This window comes from Zootoca vivipara, chromosome 2 (genome assembly GCF_963506605.1).
Source record: "Zootoca vivipara chromosome 2, rZooViv1.1, whole genome shotgun sequence".
Classification (NCBI taxonomy): Eukaryota; Metazoa; Chordata; class Lepidosauria; order Squamata; family Lacertidae; genus Zootoca; species Zootoca vivipara.
In genome coordinates this window covers 72,633,389-72,656,782 of record NC_083277.1, presented here as the reverse complement: position 1 = coordinate 72,656,782, position 23,394 = coordinate 72,633,389, and the positions used below count along the sequence as shown (strand labels likewise).

Sequence of the window (23,394 nt, the reverse complement as noted above, 5' to 3'; positions counted from 1 at the left end):
AATCTCTCTTGACATTGCAATCAGGTAGGCCAAATGCTCAAAAGGACACAGAGACTGGGCTATCCTCTCACCTATAAGGTTGCCCCTTCAGGTCAGGGGTGAGGCAAAATGGCAGGGATGTGTGAATGTAAAAAATCTTGCACTGCCACTGCCTGTGCTGTATCTGTTCTGCAGGTAAACAGAAGACTTCAGTCTCAAGGGCTGCCAGTACCTTTTAAAATCAGCACTAATTAAACTATAAAAATGTAAAATAAGAAAAATGAGCACATTTCAAATTAAACACTGCAGTTGAAGAACACCTGTAGAAAATGGATGCCAATATCCCAGTTGTACTCCAGACCAACCGAAGATAAATATGATTATTAACATTCATCTGAGATAGTGCTCTATTCCAATGACAACAATAGCAATAATCAAGTATAAGAGAAGAAGCCTGAGTGGGGAGCTCATGCCATCAGTTTCTGAATAAACCACCACTGGCCTACAAGAACTGTTGTTGTCAGTCCTTTCTTCATCTTCCTGGGGCTACTTAAAGAACCAAGAAGGTAAGGCATAAGAGAATTCCAGCCTACAAAGCTAAGCTCCTCAAATAGAGATCAGCAGAGATCACAAATAGCTGAAGGCAAATCTGCTATTTTGTTAGTTGGCAACTTTTTTGTTTTAATAGTTAACATTTTTGAAACTGCACTGAACACTTTAGCATACAGGTAGTATATAAACAATGTAAATTGTTAAATAGATACTTTGCAAAAGCACCAACTAAAAAGAAAAGTACACAACCTATTGGGGTCAAATTATCCTAAATGGATAGATATATCCATGGGTAAGGGGACTGCTGTTAACTAAACAACCAGTGGCTTGGAGCAGAAAGAGTGCTTTCTCATCAGCTCTCCTATAGGGACTAAAGTAGCCTTTGCCAACCTGATACTAGTGACTCCAAATGATTTGGATGGCAACTTGCCGCAGCTCCAGCCAACATGCTGGTAGGATGCTGCGAACATGGCTGATGGCTGGGGGTGATGAGAGCAGTAGTCCTAAACATCTGGAAGATGCCAGGTTGGCAGAGGCTAACTGAGCTCAGCAACTCTTCATAATGCAGCAGCACAACATAGAAGGAGTTGTGCTACACTGTAAGAAATAGTGAATGATAATAATGCAGGTTGTAGTATATAAACATTGTGGATCACGAAATGGTTTTGAGGAAGAGCTTGCACAAAACAGAGGAACTCTTCTGGACTTGGGACAACTTTCTTCATGCAACACTCTTCTGCTAGGTCAGAAACAACCCTTATGGGAGTGGAAGAACAGCTCTGGATCCAACCCAATCTGTTCACACTGATAAGTAAAAATTCAGAACTAGGGTTTTCCAGAGCAGGCCACATATTTTACAAAATATACATCTCTAAATATTTGTGTACATAAAAATTAGCTTGGCACAGATATTCAATTTGAACAGCATCATCCCAAAAATCCAAATCCATGATTTAAAATACTTTCAAATTCATGGAAAGAACTGATGGCAATCCAATTTTTCTCTGTTTAAAAAATTGCTAAAGCTAATCAGATACTCGACATAAATATTAAAAGGATGAGGAACCATCTCTATGTTGCTTTTGAATACACACCTGTATGTTATAAATTTGGTCTCTTTCAAAAGCGTTCTGAAATCCGCTTTGGCTGTAATATATTTGTCTCTGATGTACTCTTCAAACTCTCTTTGCTTTTTCTGCATGAAAAGAAAGAAGCAAATTTGGACATCTCATCTCCATTGCAACATAGATCTCCTAATGTCTGTTAGGGGCTGCTGAACAAAATATATGAGGGAGGAAATTGCTGTTGGTTTTAACATCACATGGGTAGTCTGGAATGACCACTGTAAGGCTTCTTACCCTGTCACTGGAGGAGAATTTAATACACCTGGGATCTTCTTTAATTATTTTCTTTACTTCTTTCCATGTTGATGTTAAGGTAATCTTTTGAAATAGAAAAATAGAAATATTACAGGCTGGGGTAAGAAATTCAAACATGCAATACTAAGCTGCAATTTTTGCAAAGGATGGTCTCTGACCTAACATTATCCAAAAGTAAAAGAGGCATCCAAAAGTAGAAGAGGCTGCTGCAAAGAAGCAAAAGACCTTCTATTCAGCAGATGTCCAGGGGGAAGGATTCACTCTCTCACAAACAGCCTATACTACTGCTGCACAACACAGGAAGTCTCTCCTGCCTTGTGGGATGCCCTTTAATTGTGCTCAATTGTTAAGTGAGGGGAAGGAGATATAAAGGTGCTGACTGACAGTTTTGGTCTTGTTACATTGTTTTCACTTTTTAACACAATGCTACTTTTAAACAAGATTTGCATAATAAAATAAGTTGAGAAACTGAAGCCATGTAAATAGTGAGATGTTTAACTTGGTAGACTATAAATCAATATGTGCTACTAAATTGTTAACATTTATTCATGTAAGATCAAACTTATTCCCTGCCACACCAATAAACATTTTCATATGTATCTGAGATCTGCTACCAACCATCAGACTTTGTCAAAAGGAATCAGAAAAATGTTTGCAAATCTCTCTCCACCCGCTCAACATAGCTCAGATCTAGAAACAGGGGCACAACATAATAGCGGGCTTGAAGAGACTAATTTTTCATTCAGCAAATACACATTTTATTCCAAGATTTGCTAGGCAGAAGTCAGTGGAAAATGAAACGACAGTAGAAAATACCAATTTAATCTCAATAATATTTTGTAGTAAGATATAAGTGTATACTGAGAAACAGCTAAAACACACATAAAACTATGGTGTTAGAATCCAAGAAAAATTGGACAGCATCTGCTTACTGATGAAGTTTCATCTAGAAGTTGCCGAAAATGCTCTTTCTTTTTCTTTGTAAGTGCCTCAATGTGTTCGTTAAATAGTTTTTCCTTCTCTTCTCTTTCCAGAAGGGAGCCAGATTCCCACCGATGATCTTTTCGAAGTGTCCTTCTAGTATCGGACCACGACACATCTGAAGATCGCACCTAATGGAAGGAATAATTTCAATCACTATACAGCTTGTTAAAATATATATGGTACTTCAAAAACTTTAGTTAATTTGCAATAAGATTATTACTATTATTGCTCCATTTATTACTTGCTCTTCACTAGAAAGTCCCTGGGTGGGTTACAGGAATATTAAAATACAGCATTAAAAACAGTTTAAAACCAATTACAGTCACAATTAGACCAGGTCGTAAAAATATGTGTCAAGTGTCAAAGTAATTCTCCATTACTTTGGTATAAATACATCTACCAAAGAGGGAGAAATATGTCTGCATTAATGTAAAAACCTTCCCTAGGTGGTCTCTTTTGCTATGTGGTGCCCCTCCCCCAAATAAGAAGTATGGATTTTGGCTGTGCTGAAGACAATACTTATACCTATGAGTTTCATGGAAACATCGAGCATTATCCAACAAGTCATACTCAAGAGTAGCCCCACACAAAAAAAGTAAAAAGGAGCATTTGAAAGTAGAAAAACTTAGCTTAAAGAAACATCAGTGAGAGCTGGGGGGAAACGATCTGATCCATCAGACAGGAGAGAAAAAACTGGAGATTGTGCCTGGGTTCGTTGCTCTCCTGTCTCCGTCACATGACGAGGAATAATACCCAACCATTTGGGTCATCAGCAACTGCCTCAAATTGCTTAAGTTACTGAATCCCACTGATTTCAACAGAATATAAGTAGCAGTGGATATCACACATTACTTTTAACAAATGAGCTGGAGTCCTTGATTTTAAAATACTGACTGGTTATCTATGTAGATACAGGGGGAACAGTGACCCACCCCCCATTATACAAAATGTACAAACATACATATAGCCCCAAATTACTTCAAAGCAAAGAGAAATTAAGATATTGTGGTCTAAAGTAGCTCCCTGTATTTTCAATATGTTACAGACCATCAATGTCACATTCTCTTTGTTATTATTATTCATTTTGAGGGAAGCAGGATTGGTTTTTTGCTATGCAACATTCCCTTTCCTCATCATGCTTCCTGTCTTTTGCTACCATTTGCTATTTCTTGGCAGATTTCTGCAGGTGATTTAACAGTCAAACCGTCTTCCCAGGGAACTATGAAAACTGTAGCTCTGTGAGGGGGCTAGGGTCTCCTATCGACTCTCAACATCCTTAACAAACTGCAGTTCTCAGAATTTTGGGGGGAAGCCATGACTGTTTAAAGTGATAAGAAAAACCAAAATTTTACAGCATGCTACCAAGTAAGAGAAAATTGGATGAAAATGCAGTATAGGTGGTATCTTACTCCTGTCAAATTGTCTAAAATTAATAAAAACCACAACAGTAAGTGTTGGAAATGCAAATCGCAACTGGGAACCTTTTTTCATATGTGGTGGGTGTGCCCAGAAATAAAAAAATTCTGGGATACAATCTACAATGAAATGAAAAAAGTATGAAAAATTACATTTCATAAAAAGCCAGAAATATTCCTTCTTGGGATAATAAATAGTAGAATTCCAAAAGAAAAAATAAGACCCTTTTTCTATGCAATAACAGCAGCTAGGGTATTAATAGCCAAAAATTAGAAGGGTAATTATATACCAGCAAAAGAAGAATGGCTACAAAAGTTAAGCGAGTACTTGGAACTTGCTAAGCTAACCAAAGCCTTAGTCTAACAAAACTATCCAGAAGGAATGGAAATGCCTAAATACTTATTTATTGAATCAAGGTTCAACAACCAGGATTTGGCAGTGAGAATATGACTCCTCATACCAAGATGAGGAATATAATGAAATACAGAGAAACTGTTTTAGCCACAGGAAATGTACTGCTGTGTGATTGATGGAAGTCAAAACCAAAACCAAAAAATAAGCAAATGGAACCCATCCCAGAAAAAGCCAGTACCTCAGCAGAGAAATGGCACCCTGGGAAGTCTTTCTTACTTATTTACTTTATTGTTTATATTCTTTGAATTTGTTCCATTTTCGTATCGTATTTATTTTTGTACCTGTTGTTTTTGTTTGTATGTAGGTGTTTCTTTTCTTTTTCTTTTTCTTTTGGTCTTTATTTTTGCCAGATGTATGTATGCTTTGCCTTTGTTTTGTATTTGCATAATAAATCAATAAAAAATTAAAAAATTTAAAAAAGTGATATGATACTGCTGTAAAATGGAGATGGACCCCTAGTCATGTTCATTAATTTCTATGAGTATCTAAGCAAAACCTAGTTGAATACCACCCAATTATTACACTGGCCAATGGAAAAAGGGGGGGAGGAAAGATGGATAATTTAGCTCTTCTGAAATCATAGGACTTTAGGTCATAGGACTTTAGGGAAGGCATCTATACTCACATCAGTCTCTTATGGGATTAAAATCAACAGGAAACAAATTAATGTCTTCTTTATACACAAGTGCATACTTGACCTTGTTAATTTCAACACATAGGAACCTCACCATATCAGATAGGAGAGCTTTGAAATTCTGGATGGCCTCTTCTCGTTTGTGCTGCTCTCGTTCTCTATCAATCTCCTTTGTCTGTTCAGAGCGAGCTTTCTGAACTTCTCTCTCTCGTTCACGCAAGCTTGCTTCAATGCGAGCCTGTCTTTCCATTTCTTTTTCTTTTTCAGAGTCCACATTCTGAAATGCAAGCCAAAATACACATTACGTTCTGCTTAGCCTAACTACGAACTTTAACACAAAATGAACTCAAGAAATAAAACTGATAAAGCAAATTAATGCAGCTAGTTTAAAATATGACCCATTAAACTGCTGCTGCTAGTGTAAGGTTTCAATTAAAAAATTTAAGAATGTTTGCTAACTATAGTTATCACAGCTCCGATGGGCTACATAAATTAGATCTAGACCAGGGGTCAGCAACCTTTTTCAGCCGTGGGCCGATCCACCATCCCTCAGACCATGTGGTGGGCTGGACTATATTTTGGGGGGGAAATGAACAAATTCCTATGCCCCACAAATAACCTAGAGATGCATTTTAAATAAAAGGACACATTCTACCACAATTCCTACCACTGCTAAGAAAACTGATTTATGCTAGTGTGGGGTATTTCAAAGTCTATTGTCAATTGCTTCATCACTGAAATACTATGAACATGGAAGCAGCTTCATTATTAACACACGTACTTTGGCTATTTTTTCAATGTACTGCTTAAAAAGATCCTCCCTTTGTGAAGAGCTATCCACAGCTTTGTAACGAGGGTCAGTCTCTACTTTGTCCTTCACTTTGCTCCAGCGAGACTGACTGTCCAAGTGGTGATTAGATAACAGTTCAAAGAAGTCCATTTTGATCTATATTTCAAAACATAAGACAAAAGGAAGAAAAAGGGAACAAAAGAAGTCACTTCGACTTCTGAATGCTTGCAGTGTAATTTAGAAATAAAAAGAAGCAGGCTCACCGTACAGCAAAAACTATTTTAATTTAATAGATTCAAAACTAGATGATTCCATTAGAATATTAAACTTTAAATTTAATCCACTGCCATTTTGAAAGAGAGATTTGATTATATATTAAAACATAATACAGAAGCCTTCAAAATGCACTGTGACTAATTCCTTTAAGGCTACTGCAGTCATGAGAGTCTTAGGACATTACCTAAAGAGGGTGCTTACACATGTGGAAGAGAACCACCTCAATAGTTAGGGTTTGCTTGAGAAGTTCCTACTACAGCAGCTCTAATCTGCTCTTCCACTTAAAGAGTGTGCATCATATACACAACTGGTATTGCTCCTGCAGAAACTGCACCCAAGACTAGTCCTCATATTTATTGCAACTGTCCTCTACATGGTAGGGAAACACAAATGTGTAGTGCGCACCGTGGGACATATGTGTTCATTTGTGCAATCCTTCCACCTTAAGGAAGTGTGTGCATGCAGTCTAAGTCCACACCACTTATAACAATAGCCTGCTTTGATAAGTAGTCCAGAGCTCTAGAACACGTGTGTAAACTGTACTTTTGGATTCTAGCCATGGTATAGTCCACTGAAGACTGTTGGTTCACAGAAGCAATGCTTGGTGGGCTACATCCTTAAATTTCTCATTGCACTTTTAAGGACCAACTCACTGAATTAAGGAATAGAATCATAGAATAAAGTATCAATATTTATATGTGAGCATGAAATTGGGCACATTAATGTTCCAAGGACACCATTGGTAGCAGCTAGCAATGGATATTGATTTCAAAACTTGGTATGAAGGGCACAATTAAGTTTCATACAAAATAGTGAGAAGTTGTCCAAACATAGTTATCTGGCTAAATGCAAGCATAAATCATTACGAGAAGCCAAGTTACAGGGAACCAGGCAGAGGGCCTTCTCGGTAGTGGCACCCACCCTGTGGAATGCCCTCCCACTAGAGGTCAAAGAGAACAATTACCAGACCTTCAGAAGGCATCTCAAGGCAGCCCTGTTTAGGGAAGCTTTTAATGTTTGATGGATTTCTGTATTTTAGAATTTCTGGTTTTTTTGGAAGCCGCCCAGAGTGGCTGGGGGAACCCGGCCAGATGGGCGGGGTATAAATAATAAATTATTATTATTATTATTATTATAATAGTAGAATTCACTCTACAATTAAATGTTTCATGAAACAATTCTCCCTTCCATATAAACAAATGCAGCAAAAGATAAGCATTATTTTTCGCTTTCCTTCCCCCTCTCGCCCAAGTTATTTTTTTCTGTTGGCTTCCCTTGGAAATTCTGGAATTTTCTTAATTTTATGTATGACAGAGATGTCATTGCAGAGCCTTTGGTAGAGTCACATGTGCTGTCACCTGGAGAGGTAAAATCACACAACTACAAGGCACGTAGCACATCATAATCTGTTTGGATGAATCAACTTCTCATGTTGTTGTGGCAGTGAAATGCCACCTTTTCAGGAGTTGTGATAGCATCAACAGTTATTTGTGCATGTATGTGGGAGAAGTGGAGCGTCCTCCAGGTGGTGCTGCTGCACAGAGAGGTGGCAAGGCTGGAGCAGCTCCAGGTTGGTGGCAGCACCACGGATGCACTGCCAACCTGGAGCTCTCCTGACCCCGTTCCCTTCCAGTTATTCTAGCACTGCCACCAGGAGGCTGCTTCTCCACAGCACCTCTGCCCCATGCATGGCTGCTAGATAGTAAGAGTACAACTGCTGCAATCACATGGGAAGATGCTTCACACAAACAACTTATGCTCACACGTAATCAGGCCTCTGACCATTAAGAAACCTTTTACCAGTTATCTTATCTGTCTAAATGGCTAAGCCTTGCCAAGGGGCCAAGTTTATCGCTTTAAGAGCATTCACAGCTTCTTTCTGAGATTAGACAGATCATAGTTATTTTAGCTCTAAAACTGATATTATTCCATTGTAAGACAGGCTATATTATAAATCTTAACTCCTACCCCCCCAACCCAAATTATGCATGCAGAGGGTGTTACCTGCAACCCCAAGTCTTAATGCATTATAAGACATAAAATCCCAATGACTTAAGTATGATTAACATTGCAGCTTGATGCAGATGTGCCTTACCAGCCAATTAAAACTTGCATTCTAGCTTCTTTCAATTATTAATTACTACATAAAAATAATGCTAGATCTTCCTCAACACTTATGTTTGGTTCTTGGCACAGTATTTGGCAAGGACAATGATTTTTTTAAAAGTCCAAAGGCAAATAAAATCATGAAAAGGCTGCACAACACTGCGTAGAGCAATTTTTCTCTCCACCAATGGCAGATCTATCAGAGTAGTGTTTAAGAAGATATTCAGTAACCTTATAGCTATTTTTAATGGTATTTGTTATTCCAAAGATGAACTTAAGCATAGCATGCAACTAGTATCAAAATAGAAAGCTTTCTAAGCCAGATATATGAAAACAACATTTACGAAATTAAAAACAAAATGTGTTTCTGTGGAAATCTTTAAAGTAAGGGTAATTGTACAGGCACACTTAATCGATTGCTATTTTTCTACTGTACACAAAACTAATCTTCAAGCCAAAATTTAACTGGGATTCATTTAGAAGGCTTCAGAACATTACAACACAAAGAAGGCACAGTAACAAACCTGCCTGACATCTACACAGCATGCACCCGTCTCTCTAGAAACCAGCAGCTGCCCTCCTTTTTCTAACTTGAAAGCCAGCATGATCTTACCACCTAGTGCTTCAGGAACATACAGTATTCCAACTAAAGGCAACCCTTCCACAGTCTTTTCTACCCAAACCAGCCAATCCATTCTTCTAATATTTTAATATAATTCTAGGGTTTAGGAAACATGCAGTTTTTCTGGTTTCATACAGTGGTGAGAACACCACATTTTACTTGAAAACTGTCACCCTTCAGGAAAAGTAAAGTAGAAAATAAAAAGTGTAAATCCAATATTATAGATACTAAATCCATAAATGTAATAACAAAACTGTACCTGTCCCTCTATTCTGGCTTTATTTATTTATTTTTTAAAAAACCATGGACATGGTAGCTGGGGGGGTCACTGAAGTTTTTCTAGTGAAAAGGAAGGGAAGCAGAATTGTTTAGTTGTGGCAACATTCTGCTAAGTTAGACCTTACTGAGCGGAGCTATATAATACACTTCTGAAAGATGAAACTCCTCAATTGTTGATGTGCCTTACATCTCTTCCTTCAGCATAAGAATAGTCATATTACTAGTCCTAAGGGAACTTTGCTTTCTTCTCTCTTTAATTTCACTAAACAAATGAACCACATAGTTGGAAGATGCCAAAACAAACAAAACCCAAATCACTTACTTTAAAGGTTTGTGGGAAATCATAAAATTATAGTATTAAATTAGAGATAGAGAACCTGAAGCCTTATAGATAGATATTGTTTAACTCCAACGCCCATTACCTCCAGCCAGCAATGATAGGAATTGGAGTCCAACAAAATCTGGAGGGCCACAGGTTTCTCTGCCCCTGCATTAAACCTCTTTTTGGGAAGAGAAGTACTGGCTGAGAAAGCTTCACTTAACACTTTAAGCATATTTTAAATCAACTTTTATGTTTCTTGTGGAATCAAAAAAGCATGTATGGCTGAAAATACTTTGCTTTTATTTAGGAGGATTTTTCTCCTCTTTTTGCAGTTTACACATTCTGGGCACAACTCTCATCACTTCACAAGGAAAAAAACTGAAAAAAATGTAAAGTACCGGAACTGCGGGAGGCTAAAGTCACCACACAGAGATACCAATTCTTTCCTCACTAGGGAATCCCATAATACTTTGCGTGTCAGTGATTGACAGCTGTCAGACTGAACTGATTGACAGGCCGCACAGCACAAAACTGTAAAATCTATCCACTTGTTACAAAACAGAATACATAAAATGGTTACAAGAGGCTTTGGGAGAAAAGAAATAATTAGTTTCAGATGCAAAGATAAAACACATTTATTTAACACAAAATCTTGTTTGATTTAACTCATGCAACATAAAAGAATTTATTTATTAACTATTCATTTTGATAATGGCTAAAATGCAACAATAATGTTTAAGCCATGATTGTAGATTAAAACAAGTAGAGTGCAATTTAGGCTAGTTCTAGGTTATACATGTTCACCTCTAGAAAGCTAATCATTCTGGTGCATATAGAGTTGATGTACCATAGAGTCTAAGGGCACAATCCTGTACATATCTTTCAGAAGTTCCACTGAGTACAATGGGGCTCACTGTCAGGTAAGTGGGTAAAGGACTGCAGCCTATGAGACTGAGCAGTGCATCGAGTAGTTGCTGGGTTGAATCTCATGCCTAGTATGAGTGGCCTTATGTGAGTCACTCGCCTTTATTTTCTGTTCCCTAAGAGGTTCCATCAAATAAAGTGTGGAACAGATGCTTGCTCATACAATAGGGCAGCAGGGGGGAAGTAAAATACCCAATACAGTGGTACCTCGAGTTACAAACGCCTAAGGTTACAAATGCTTCAGGTTACAAACTCCGCTAACCTGGAAGAGTTACCTCGAGTTGAGAACTTTGCCCCAGGATGAGAACGGAAATTGTGTGCCGGCGGCGCTGCGGCAGCAAGAGGCCCCATTAGCAAAAGCACGCCTCTAGTTAAGAACAGTTTCAGGTTAAGAACGGACCTCTGGAACAAATTAAGTTCGTAACTAGAGGTACCACTGTACATGGGTGGAAGTCCGCTCGAACAGTGATGGATCCTACCCAAAAGATTTTCCATTTATTATTATTTTGCAACATTAAGATTTTTGCATTTCAGCTGTGAATGTTTTCTATTCCTATACGACAGGTAACTTTTGCCTGAAAGTTTTGCCTCCATCTATGCTACTTATTGAAATGAATTTATATTAGCTTCACTTAAGGAGTATGTAAGGAAACAGAAATACCAGAAATGATTAGGTTTCAAAGGTGTATGCTAGGACATTGAAGAAAGTTGCTGCATATTTTGATGCTAACGCTTGTTGAAGATACTTTGTAGCATCCACCTTCCCCAGTGATGTGTACTTTGTCTCTTGTATTGACAGTGCAGACAAATGACATTTGAAATTCATTAATCTTTCATAGGCGACCTTTAATTCTGATAAGTAGTCATGCTAAGATACATTTACTAGAAGATTTTAAAAAACCACTGAAGTGTTAGCATTTTGAAATTTGCCCACAAACAGTTCTCAAATATTGCTTGCATCACTGACAGAATGGGTATGTAATGTTCTGCTTGGAGTTTTCCAGTCAGACATTTGTCACCCCACCAAATATATCTAGGATTTTAAAACCTAGATATTAATTTAGAAGAAAATCATAGTACATTTTCTAGAACATTAAACTCATTCCAAATTTAGGGGGGGGAAAGAGTAAAATGACCAACCCCACACCTCCAGATAAGATACATGGTCAAATGCTTAAACTAGGGGAGGGGGGGGAAACAAAAGGAAAATAAATTGGGGGAGGGATGAAGGGCAAATCTAGAAGACTAGCATGGGCCCCTCCCCAATCCTCCCATTAAGCTATTTTCACATCCTTGATATAAAAATCTTACCTTCTCTCCTCTGGTCTTCGAATCTTCTTTTTCCTTCTTTCTTGCTGCTGTGATAAACTCATTAAACAAGGCTTCCCGGTCTTTCATTTTTTCAATTGCTTTGAATCGTGAGTCTTTAGCATGCTTGGCTGCAAATTCACTAAAAGTAGTTCTGTAACAAAACGGCAAGTGTACTGATTTGGCAGGGCTTTCTTAGACGGAAAATATATTCAAAAGCAAAATTGTGTTTTGGTTCTGTTGGGATACACTAAGCACCAATATATTGGTATCCTTGCCACCCTTGAAGGTCCAAGAAATAAAGTTTGTCTTTTTTCTTTTTTAGGAAGTTGACATGAACCAGCTAAAACTGTTTTTTAAAAAATTGCACACACTGAATGCAGTTCTTCACATATAACAACATAATCCTTGCAGAACACAAATTCCATTGTCAATCTGTCCTGATACTTCATGATTATGCAATGTAAATTTAACAATGCTCTTTTGCCACCCAACTCTGCCAGAAATAGAACTGGCATGGTACAAAAATCCAGATTCTTTTAATACTGTGAGCAAGGACAGTAGTGTCTGAAGGGTTTCCCACCCTTGCTCCCTGCAGTTTTAATTATTAACAGTACTCTCACCTCCAGGGCCAGATTCCAAATCTCAGATGTGCAGTAGATATAGTACTGCCACTTACCTCGAAAAAAACAAACACTACTGTGCTTTTTCCAAGATCTGATGCTAATCTGGCCCCAGGTTTACATGAGACATTATAATCCTACGAATGTTTTCATCTCAGCATGGAAATAATAAGACTTGGGAAATCCCGCCTAATGTTGCTGTAGGGTAAATTAAAACAAGAGAATAATTGGGTAGCTTATTCAACTGACTGAAGTGAATGTAAACCTAAACTAAAGAAAGTGAGCTGCAAAAGAAAGACTGGACATGGATTCCTGAGCACACAAAGCACAAACATGATTTTTAAGGAATGCAAACTTCCAAATGGGCACTGTTACGTTGGATTAAAAAAGGGAAATTAGTTAACAAGACTTGCAGGTCCTTTGGAGATTGGATTTAGTCAACAGTGGGTAAAGAAGGCAAACATCATATATAAATGATATACAGTATACTTCTGTCTCCTTTGGAGTGCAAAAAAGTAGTAAGAAACAATTAAGGCTAAGAAAGGGAAAATGGTTACACTAACAAAGCAATTATTTTCAAGCTCAGTCCTGTTCAACAAAGATGGGAAACCTGAATCCCTTGACTTTATTTTATGTGGCCCACAGCCTAATTTAAAAAACTCTTTGCAAGCAATCAGTTCAGACTGCTGGCAGGAGTGACTCGTCACTCCCTGACAGTCTGCTGGGCAGGCAGGAAAGGGGAGAAAGAGAAAAGGGGGCATCAGAAAGAGAAAAAACGTGGTCTCACCCACCACTGGATCTGGCCTCACCCACATCTGGCATGTGGCCTCCAACCGATTACTCTTGGGGGAATGCAATCCCTGACAGAAAAATGGTTGCCCACCCCTGCCTAATAAGTGTGTTTAGGGTAACCATTTGTAGACATCAAGTTAATTCAAGCAAAGTAGCACAACTTCTGAAGAAACATTTGGGTGTTTCACTGCATTTTGCTGAAACCACAGTATTAACCTAAAGCAGACAAACATGTAATGCAAAGTAAATCCTACTTAATTTACGCAAAAAGAAATACTCAAGTCTTTAAAAGGAAATGATAACTACATCCTCTCAAACAATATATTGGCAATGTCTTGCTTACAATGTAACTGAACTATGGAAACCTATTTGGTCATTAATAAATAATATGAAATTATTATTATTATTTATTCAATTTGTATACTGTCTTTTATCCTTACAAAGCTAAGTAGAGAGAATCCACCTGGTCCTTTCTCCATGCTGACTATGCAACAGCTTATGGAAACTTGCCTGTCATAGCTAGGGCCCATTTGCATATGTACTTGCTTAAGTAGAACAGATAGTTTTTTAAAAAATACTGCTCAAAGTCACAAACAATTCTGAAGAAGAAGAAGAAGTTTGGATTTGATATCCCACTTTATCACTAGCCGTAGGTGTCTCAAAACGGCTAACATTCTCCTTTCCCTTCCTCTCCCACAACAAACACTCTGTGAGGTGAGTAAGGCTGAGAGACTACAGAGAAGTGTGACTAGCCCAAGATCACCCAGCAGCTGCATGTGGAGGAGCGGGGAATCGAACCCGGTTCCCCAGATTACGAGTCCACTGTTCTTAACCACTACACCACACTGGCTCTCTTCTGGTACTAATATGTTTCACATTTACATAATGCTGGAAAAAAGTAGAAGTTCCTTATTATATTCTATACTTAATACAGTAATAGTGTTTTCACAGCTAATCAAGATGAGGAAACCTACAGATTGGAGGACATGGCTTGTGAACATTTAGGGCAAATAAATCCATCTTCCACACCATGCCAAGCATTTGGGATTGCTTCATATCCTGAAATAGCCAGTGTCATAAAATTTGGATTAAATGGCAGTAAACATGATAGTACTGGACTTTGAGTAAAACCAAGTCTAGCTGTATACAGTACCTGAAAAAAGCTTTACAATTATTTATGTAGGAGGAAATATTCTTACCTGGGATTAATCTTCGCTTCTTCCATCATTTTCTTGAAATCTTCCTTAGCCTGCATTATTTTATTTTTCTTCTCTTTGCGCTCTTCTTCTGCCCTGGTTTTTACATACTGATCAAATACCTACAGAAACACAGAAACAGAGTATACCATTTGGAGCATTATCACCCTGTAAGTGGAGAGAACTCCAAAGGACAAGTCAAAGGCTTGGATGCATCATTTGCAGTAATACGAGAAGTTACCATATGTGACCCCAAGAGTATTACTTCACTAAGCTTGGACTCACTGAAATATTCCTCTCTATAAGAACTTTTATGTAAAGCCATTCAACATAAATTTCAACACTGTTCTTTAGGGCACCAAGTAACAATCACAGCAGCAACAGTACCTAACGTAAAATAGTTGGACGCTTAAGAACTGCTTCCTTCCATCAGGATGAACTTCTGTATTTTTAAATTGCACAGAGGTCTTCATTAGATAATGGCATGTCTTTTGATAGATCTATATGTCATCACTCAAGCTGGGATCAAGCCCATCTTGAACAATGTGGCATGGAACAAGGGGGTCCCGCAGCTCAAGCAGCCAGGAGGGGAGGTGAAGAAAGGTATTGCCAAAGATACTGCTACATACAGAGACAGTGACATATTCTTCTCTATCAAAGCCAAAAAGTATAATTCTCACTAAGAGAAGCTAATACAGTGGTACCTCGGGTTACAAATGCTTCAGGTTATGTGTTTTCAGGTTGTGGACCGCGGGAAACCCGGAAGTACTGGAAAGGGTTACTTCCAAGTTTCGCCACTCACGCATGCACAGAAGCGCTAAATCATGTCATGCGCACGCAGATGCAGTGCTGCACGTTACGAATGCTGCGGGTTGTGGACGTGCCTCCATCACGGATTACATCCGCAACCCAAGGTTGCACTATCAGAAAAGAGCCAGCTCTTTTTTCTTTCATACCTCATGGCCAGCATTTAAGAAACACTTTTATGGCAATATTAATGCAATCAAATTATCATTTATTCACGAGGACACAGTATTCACACTTATTGCTGGTTAGGATAGGAGGAAAAAACTCCATTTAACATTGGGCTATATGTGCATGATTTATTTTGAGAGACATACAGCTTGGTCCAGAAACTGGTGGTTCTACCAAGTCTCAACTAAATAATCACTCTGGAGATGAATAAATTAAAACTGCATATAAATAAATCCTGATTGTTCCCTTTTGCAAATTTTACATTTCCCATTTATTTTCATCTTTGTGGTAAAAGATTTCACGCAAGAATATATTGGGTCTGAATAACGTATTCAGGGTTTCTTTGTCAGAAACTCCTTATCTCTGTGACAATTATGGTTTGAGGGTGTGGGGCTTCATACCTAAACATGCATTTGAGTTTGAAGCTTTCATTTCCCTATAGAAATTGTCAAGTTCTCTTTCTTAAGAAATACCTGGAACCTTACCCTTTTCCCACCCCATTCCCTAAACTTTTGTTATCTGAAACTCCAGGTATCACAGAATTCACAGACCAGTTGTGTTTACCTGTAGGCCTTTATTTTACCTGTTTTCTTTCTTTAGGGTTAAGAAGCAGGTAGCGGGGATCAAAAACTATCTTGTGTAGCTCCTTCTCCCAAGTAGAAAATGCAGAAACCTTTAAAAAAATAGAAAGGGGTGGAGTGGAAGAGAGAAAAGTGCTGATTTTCCTAGCAATTAAATTCACCCAAAGACAAGCAATTCGAGCTATTTTGCTTGAAACCTACAGGACATCTGTTAGAGAAGAGCCATAACTGAAACCCTTACAGCAGTTTCATCACTAATAGATGACGAGCTCCAGGAGGTCAGCATAGCAAATTTCCACACTAATTGGCTCCAAAAACGTCTACATAATTACACAGAACTAACACACATCTAATTACTCATTAAAATAGCCACTACTGTGTGACATTTAAAAATTGCCACATCAAAAGAGAGCCTTGAAGTTCTCTACTCTGACTTCCTATGCTGCCTGCATAGCTCTTTTTCTAAATGATCCAATGTCTCACCCGCCCGCCGCCACCCCAAATAAACCCGAAGGTTTTGCACAGCAATCGTCTCTGGAGCATTTTTAAAAAGACAGCTTAACAAGGCAAACTTACATTTCATGGAAACTGCATTGGAAAATCACACTGAAAGCTGATATTCTTTACTCTAACAAGAGAATTTTGAAATCAATTGCAAACACATGCGCCGTTCTCCTGTCCCACCCATACCAAAAATGCTCCACTGCCCTAAACTGCCCCTAAAAAAGACAAGTGTTGTGGGCTTCATTTTGCATGAAAAGAATATGCTACTGAAACCCAAAATTTATCTTCAGAAAATACACATAGGTAACAGACACACTCTTCAAATGTGAAACTATCATAGTATAAGGATTTGAACGGAAGCCCAATTTATCCAACTCCCCAAATTAAGATTATGCACCCACCCAACCAGTTGTGTGCAACAATACTACATTGCGGAACTCCAACAGATGAATAGGTGTGTAAGAATGTGTGTGTGTTTCCCAATGGCATTTACTTTATGTGAACACTGGTTTTATCTTTGACCAGTTATTCTGCACATGTGCCTTCTGAACAATCAAACAATAACAAATTATCAAAGCATGGGAAATCCTTATCATTAGCACCCACACAGAGTTGGAATATCTTATTAGTACAGCTAACCAATATCCTTCAAACCTAACGACAGTATGCAGGAATAACTTGTCAGTGAAAGAAGAATATAGAAACTAACAGATTTTTCCATTATTTGGGCTAAAATGTCAGTGTAATCAGGAAACACCAAGGTTGTTCCAGTCCTATTTCTTTTCCCGATCTGATTTAGGGATGCAATATTGCATGATAGTTGTCACCAAAAGAAAAAAGTCTGCAACATTCTAGCGAACTTAATACAATAATAGTTTCTGACCCCTCTTTCAAGTAGCATGTCCTTGAACTGTTTCATTCGCGCTTCCAGCGGGACAATTGCTCTCTCTCGAGCAGCTTTAATTTCAGCTTCCATGGCAGCCTCCTTCTCTGAGTCAATGTCTTTGTTTTCCTCCTTCCTATGATAGTGAAGGCATACAAGACTCCATTAAAAAAATGCAATTAAATCTTTAGCTTTACATCACTTTGGTAACATATGTTCAGGATGGATTCCATTCAATGCACAGTGGAACCAGAGACTATTTAACTTGGCCCGATACCCCCCAAACAATTAATTAAAAAATATGATTGAGCATACAGCAATACTTTGGGCATACTGCAGACAAGCAATCTCGCTCAATATGGTGACTACAAAAGCCACTGTGCAGTGTGGGAAACTTAGCTTTCCACATTGAAAGAGCTGAGCCCCAGTTCAGACTTAAAAACTTTTAAAGCTCAGAAATTAATGCAGTCTATCCTTTCATACACAACTTACTTCCGCTTCTTTGCTTTAATTGGTTCATCATCATTTGTTTCATCTAGCATTTCATGCTCTTCTTTTACTGTAAGAGAGGCCTCTATTAGCATCCCTATAGGTACAGTTCAGGGGAAAAAACACACCACTTATATTCGCTTGTTGTCTACATAAAGGTAAAGAATGCATCTCATGTTAATTTTAAGACATGCAAAGTTACTCTATGGATACACATTAGAATCTCAATAGAAAATGCAATATCCCACTTTGAGGTTTCCCCCCACAATCAATAGGTATATTAATTTTATGAAATAAAATTAAATAACAAATAACATTTGATCAATAATGTATGCTTCCAATTAATATCTATAATTTAAAAAAACCCACTCTACCATACCTTCCAGAACCTAATACATACAAGCCTTAGAGGCAGAGGCTCAAATCAGATGGAACAGCCAGTTATGGCTTGGTGTTAAATATTGTTATTATTTTTAAATTTTATATTCCACCCTTCCTCCCAAAGGAACGCAATGCAGCAAACCCATAAGCGACACATTGATTTTTTTTTTTTAATCTGTGAATTATTGAGCCAGACTCAACCATGTAGTTCAGGAATGACACCCTAGTTATTCTTGTGGGATGCTAGGACTCTGTTACAATGCGAGTGCTGCAGTCAGCAAAGTCTCTGAAACTAATTTGCGCCATAGCTCGACTATGCCCAAGCTACTTGGTAAGACTGCAATGTATTTTGTGAGATGTGTATGTATACAGAATAAAAAGCACTTCAATATTCCAAGTGCTTCAGTATTCCACATTGGAAATCTCACTAATCCTTTAGCACCATCCAACCAAAAAGGCCAAATCAAGCTCATAGATGAGATGAACCACTATCTGGTTTCCAGCTGCATCTCCAACATCACAGAAGGGGTTCCTGTATCCCCCCCCCAAATATATATATGTATATCAATCACCATCCCGACCACTAGCCATGTTTCCCTAACTTTGTTCTACATGCCGGTGGATTTAAAGTAGAGGGAATTGTTGAGTGAAAGAAAACATTAGCTTTTGAACCAATGGGAGATATCAAATATAGAGGACCTGCACTTCCTAAGATTATGTAAATATTCACATTACTGAATATATGCTTAACCTACTTTTAGCAATCAAAATTGATTTAATTTAGTCACAACTGAGTCCCAGAAATCATGCATTGACCGATAACTTTTTCCAGTGCAGTTCTCTCTTGCTTCTAGATAAGCACAATATATCTCTTGCTTCTCAATAAGCACAAAAAAATTTGAACCTGCAAGAGTATTCAAAATTGCAAAATAACCAAGACAAAATATGAAGAATACTGTTTTTACTCTTACTTTGTTTTTTCACTTCATCCATTCCTTTTTTGTGAGGAGGCTCCTGAATAATTTTATCCACATCTGCTCTTCCGATTAAGTCATCTGGTCTGTCCCACATAGACAGGCGTGTGGTAGGGTTGTAAAAGAAAACCCTCTCATCACCTGTCCACACCACACACCTGCAGAAAAGCCACAATCCATCAATGGTTTATCAATACTCTATCCAAGTTTGTTGGATAGGGTGTATAAGGATGCTTTCAGTTAATAAAACACAGAGGTCCCAATGCCTATGTCACATGCTCTTAAACTCCATAAAACAACACTGTCCTAAGCATGCTAACTCATAAATAAGCAACATTGTATTCAGTGGGCTTCTTCCCAGACTAATGTGCACAAGATTATAGCCAAGGTCAACAGCACTTAATTGTACCAGTCTGTACAGTACTAGAATGTTTTATAAACAGAAAGTAGACTTACGATATACGATCACTGCTAACTGCTGGTCAATCTCATACAAAAATAATGTAAAGCCTATTTTTGCTTTATTCAGCATGAAATGTATAAGCCTATTGCTAGTGTTATTGATTGATAAAATCATTGTAAATCTAACATTAATTTTATATTAGAAATAAACAAGGAATAAAATGTTCACTATGGTTAGACTGCACAGATTTAAAAGTAGTACTTATATATTCAGTTACAGGTGAGAGCTGGACCATAAAGAAGGCTGATCGCCGAAGAATTGATGCTTTTGAATTATGGTGCTGGAGGAGACTCTTGAGAGTCCCATGGACTGCTAGAAGATCAAACCTATCCATTCTGAAGGAAATCAGCCCTGAGTGCTCCCTGGAAGGACAGATCGTGAAGCTGAGGCTCCAATACTTTGGCCACCTCATGAGAAGAGAAGAATCCTTGGAAAAGACCCTGATGTTGGGAAAGATGGAGGGCACTAGGAGAAGGGGACAACAGAGGACAAGATGGTTGGACAGTGTTCTCGAAGCTACGAACATGAGTTTGACCAAACTACGGGAGGCAGTGGAAGACAGGAGTGCCTGGCGTGCTATGGTCCATGGGGTCACGAAGAGTCGGACACGACTAAACGACTAAACAACAACAACAGTCGAAACAAAACAAAACAATCCTTCCAGTAGCACCTTAAGAGACCAACTAAGTTTGTTATTTGGTATGAGCTTTCATGTGCCTTCTGAAGAAGAAAGCTCATACCAATAACAAACTTAGTTGATCTCTAAGGTGCTACTGGAAGGAATTTTTAAATTATATATTCACACTAATCAATCTGAGGGGGGAAATGTTACTTACCATGGAGTACCAGGAATAGGGGTAGTAGCGACAGGTTTTGCTTTCTGAGCTGCTTTTTCTTCTTCAGTCATTTCTTCTTCTTTTGGTTCCTGGTGAGAGATCAAAGGTAATTTAAAAGCAACTTTTTGATTTATAGTGAATTAACAAGAAGGATAAGGAGGAACTATATAAAATCAATTGGAAATAAAAAGTAATTTGGAAATTAGTGAAACCAATGTGTAAGAAAAGTTTCTGAACTGTAATGTTTATGTTTAACACACACTAAGGACAACATCCTAAGATGCCCACCTGCTTTTGCACAGTGGTAATCCATCTGTGGAATGGGATGTCTGGTTTCTTTTTGCTCCCTTCCACCTGCACCCCCATGTGCCCCAAAATCTGCTCCAAAGTAATATAAAAGCTGCCAAAAGTTTGTGATATCTTACTACTTTCAAAACTATGCAATAGCACTTTGTTTTGATGCTTATGTTCCTAAATGTAAATCAAGTTTTCAATATTTAAGGCACTGCATCTGTGCCTTAAAAACTGTGGATTGCATCCAGCTTGTTTTTACTCAGAATATGCATTTGAATGAATGAACTTAGGTTGCCATATTTATTCATTTCGACTGGTTGACACAAAGTATGACTAACATTGGATACAATCAAGTTTTTCAACCACTGAAGACTATCCACAATGCTTTACTTTCTAAGTAATTTGTAAAATCAAATATTGTTTCTAGTTAGTTCCTAAGAACAAGCTATTCAAGTTAGAAAGCTGTCAATATGCTGCCAATATGCTTTCAATATCCAGACCAAAATGTGTGCATTTTCTATTTTATTTCAGTTTACTTAAATGCATCTTCCACTTCATTCTACTTGATCTGCAGCTTTGTTTTCACAAACCAACATGAGAGTATTTAAATGCAGCAAAATTAAGCTGTAGGTTTCTCATGTCTTTTACCTCTTTTATAAGTTCCTTGATAGGTTCAATTTTGGGTTCCTCTTCTTCAGTCTCCATAGGCAAAGGGTCTTCGGCAGGCTCCTTAATGCTTTCTTTCATCTTCTCTTCTACTTTTTCTAGGGAAAAGCATTGATTTTTACCTTCCACTTTCTGTAAATTCAAACTTAAGTTTCTTATCAGCATAATTATTCATAATGAAAAGTACATTTGAATTCATTTTTGTCAGAATTATTCTCAACTATGGACATGTATCTGTGATTATACAAATTATTACAGAGCTAGCAGAATGACATTGGGTGGCTATATTTCTGCCCCCAGACAGCTACACTATTAGGTGCTGCATGATGCTGTTTAACATCTATATGAAGCTGTTGGAAGTGGTCTTCAGGAGATTTGGGTTATGGTATCATCAGTATGCTGATTACACCCAGCTCTATTTTTGTGATACATCCAACTCTAATGTGCTGTGCAATTTCTCAATCAGTGCCTGGATACAGTGGTGGCCTGGACAAGACCCAATACTGAGTCTGAAGCCTGGTAAGATGAAGGCCTTGTGGGTGGTTTCCCAATTCAGAAATTAAGACAATCTGCCTATTCCCGACACAGCTGCATTCCCCTGAAGGAACAGGTATGTAGTCTGGAGACGCTCCTTGACCTTATCACACATGCATGGAGTTCAAAGCAGCAGCTCTTTGTTTTCACTAGGCAGTCTGGTTTTATTTAAAGCAATTGTTATTTACAGTCTTCTACTTATACAGTCATACCTCAGGTTACGGCCGGTTCAGGTTGTGTGTTTTCGGGTTGCACACCGCGCCGAATCCGGAAGTCCTGGAACGGGTTACTTCTGGGTTTCGGCGCTTGTGCAGAAGTGCTAAATCGTGCTTTGCACATGCGCAAAAGTGCCGAATTGCGACCTGTGTGTGTGCAGATGCGGTGCTGCTGGTTGAAAATGCTGCAGGTTGTGAACGTGCCTCCTGCACGGATCACGTTTGCAACATGAGCATCCACTGTATTTCCAAAAGAAATACATTTTCATACTTTCTGTCTTTTCAAAATTACCATGGATATGCAACCACCTTACATTGGTTCTCTATGGTAAGGAATAAAATGAATGGCAATCACTTCTGAAATCAGCAGATACAATTACTTTAGAAAATGATTGCTAAATGTTTACACAATAAGGATGAGATAATATAGTGGTATTCTCTTGCTACTGATGTGATTTATATTGGCTCCAGGACTACTGTTATGTTGCCATTCAAACCACTGGTGGAACTTTGTCCAAACTAAGTTATCTGTGCTGCAATTCTAATCTAGTTTGTTCTTAGCAATAAAGTTGCTGTTTTATTAGGCATCCTTTGGGGCCTGCCTCCTTCTCTGTTAAGTGTTACAAAATTTGCTCAATTTTCAGCCCCAGAAAGCTTCAACAGACCCACAGAATAACCAGTCTGGAAGAAAAGATTTGATTGTTGCTGCACAGCAACACTGTGACACAATGAGATAGAGGAGAAATTAGGCTCAGCTCCCTCATGTTTAAATCCTTCACCTTTATTGAGGAAAACCAAGAATTATTAATTTTGTTTGTTTGTTTGTTTAATTGATTTCTTACCCACCCTTCATCATTAAGATCCCTTCATCATTAAGGTTACAGCAATTTAAAAATACAATTTAAACAAATGCAGACAAGAGAATAAGGTAGGTACTGAAAAGCCCTATGCAGAAATGCAGGGCAGATTTGGTTACCAGTAATTTTTAATTATTAAATGTAAT

General features: G+C 38.1%; 1 protein-coding gene across 8 annotated transcripts in view; it reads right to left on the bottom strand.

The window, feature by feature from the left end:
* Positions 1-23,394, bottom strand: part of TCERG1 (transcription elongation regulator 1) — a 42,166-nt gene that overhangs the window by 4,928 nt on the left and 13,844 nt on the right. For 4 of the 8 annotated variants that reach the window (XM_035105328.2, XM_035105331.2, XM_035105333.2 and 1 more), the window contains 13 exons: positions 21,625-21,740; positions 20,683-20,771; positions 19,381-19,541; positions 18,032-18,125; positions 17,540-17,675; positions 16,155-16,244; positions 14,600-14,718; positions 11,989-12,139; positions 6,140-6,304; positions 5,453-5,635; positions 2,843-3,022; positions 1,890-1,973; positions 1,626-1,726 (listed from right to left, as the gene is read on the bottom strand). In XM_035105328.2, the coding sequence (XP_034961219.1) occupies positions 1,626-1,726; positions 1,890-1,973; positions 2,843-3,022; positions 5,453-5,635; positions 6,140-6,304; positions 11,989-12,139; positions 14,600-14,718; positions 16,155-16,244; positions 17,540-17,675; positions 18,032-18,125; positions 19,381-19,541; positions 20,683-20,771; positions 21,625-21,740 (1,669 nt within the window). Of the gene's footprint in view, positions 1-71; positions 236-1,625; positions 1,727-1,889; positions 1,974-2,842; positions 3,023-5,452; positions 5,636-6,139; positions 6,305-11,988; positions 12,140-14,599; positions 14,719-16,154; positions 16,245-17,539; positions 17,676-18,031; positions 18,126-19,380; positions 19,542-20,682; positions 20,772-21,624; positions 21,741-23,394 lie in introns of all 8 variants that reach the window. The other 4 variants (XM_035105329.2, XM_035105332.2, XM_035105330.2 and 1 more) reach the window with 3 other exon arrangements.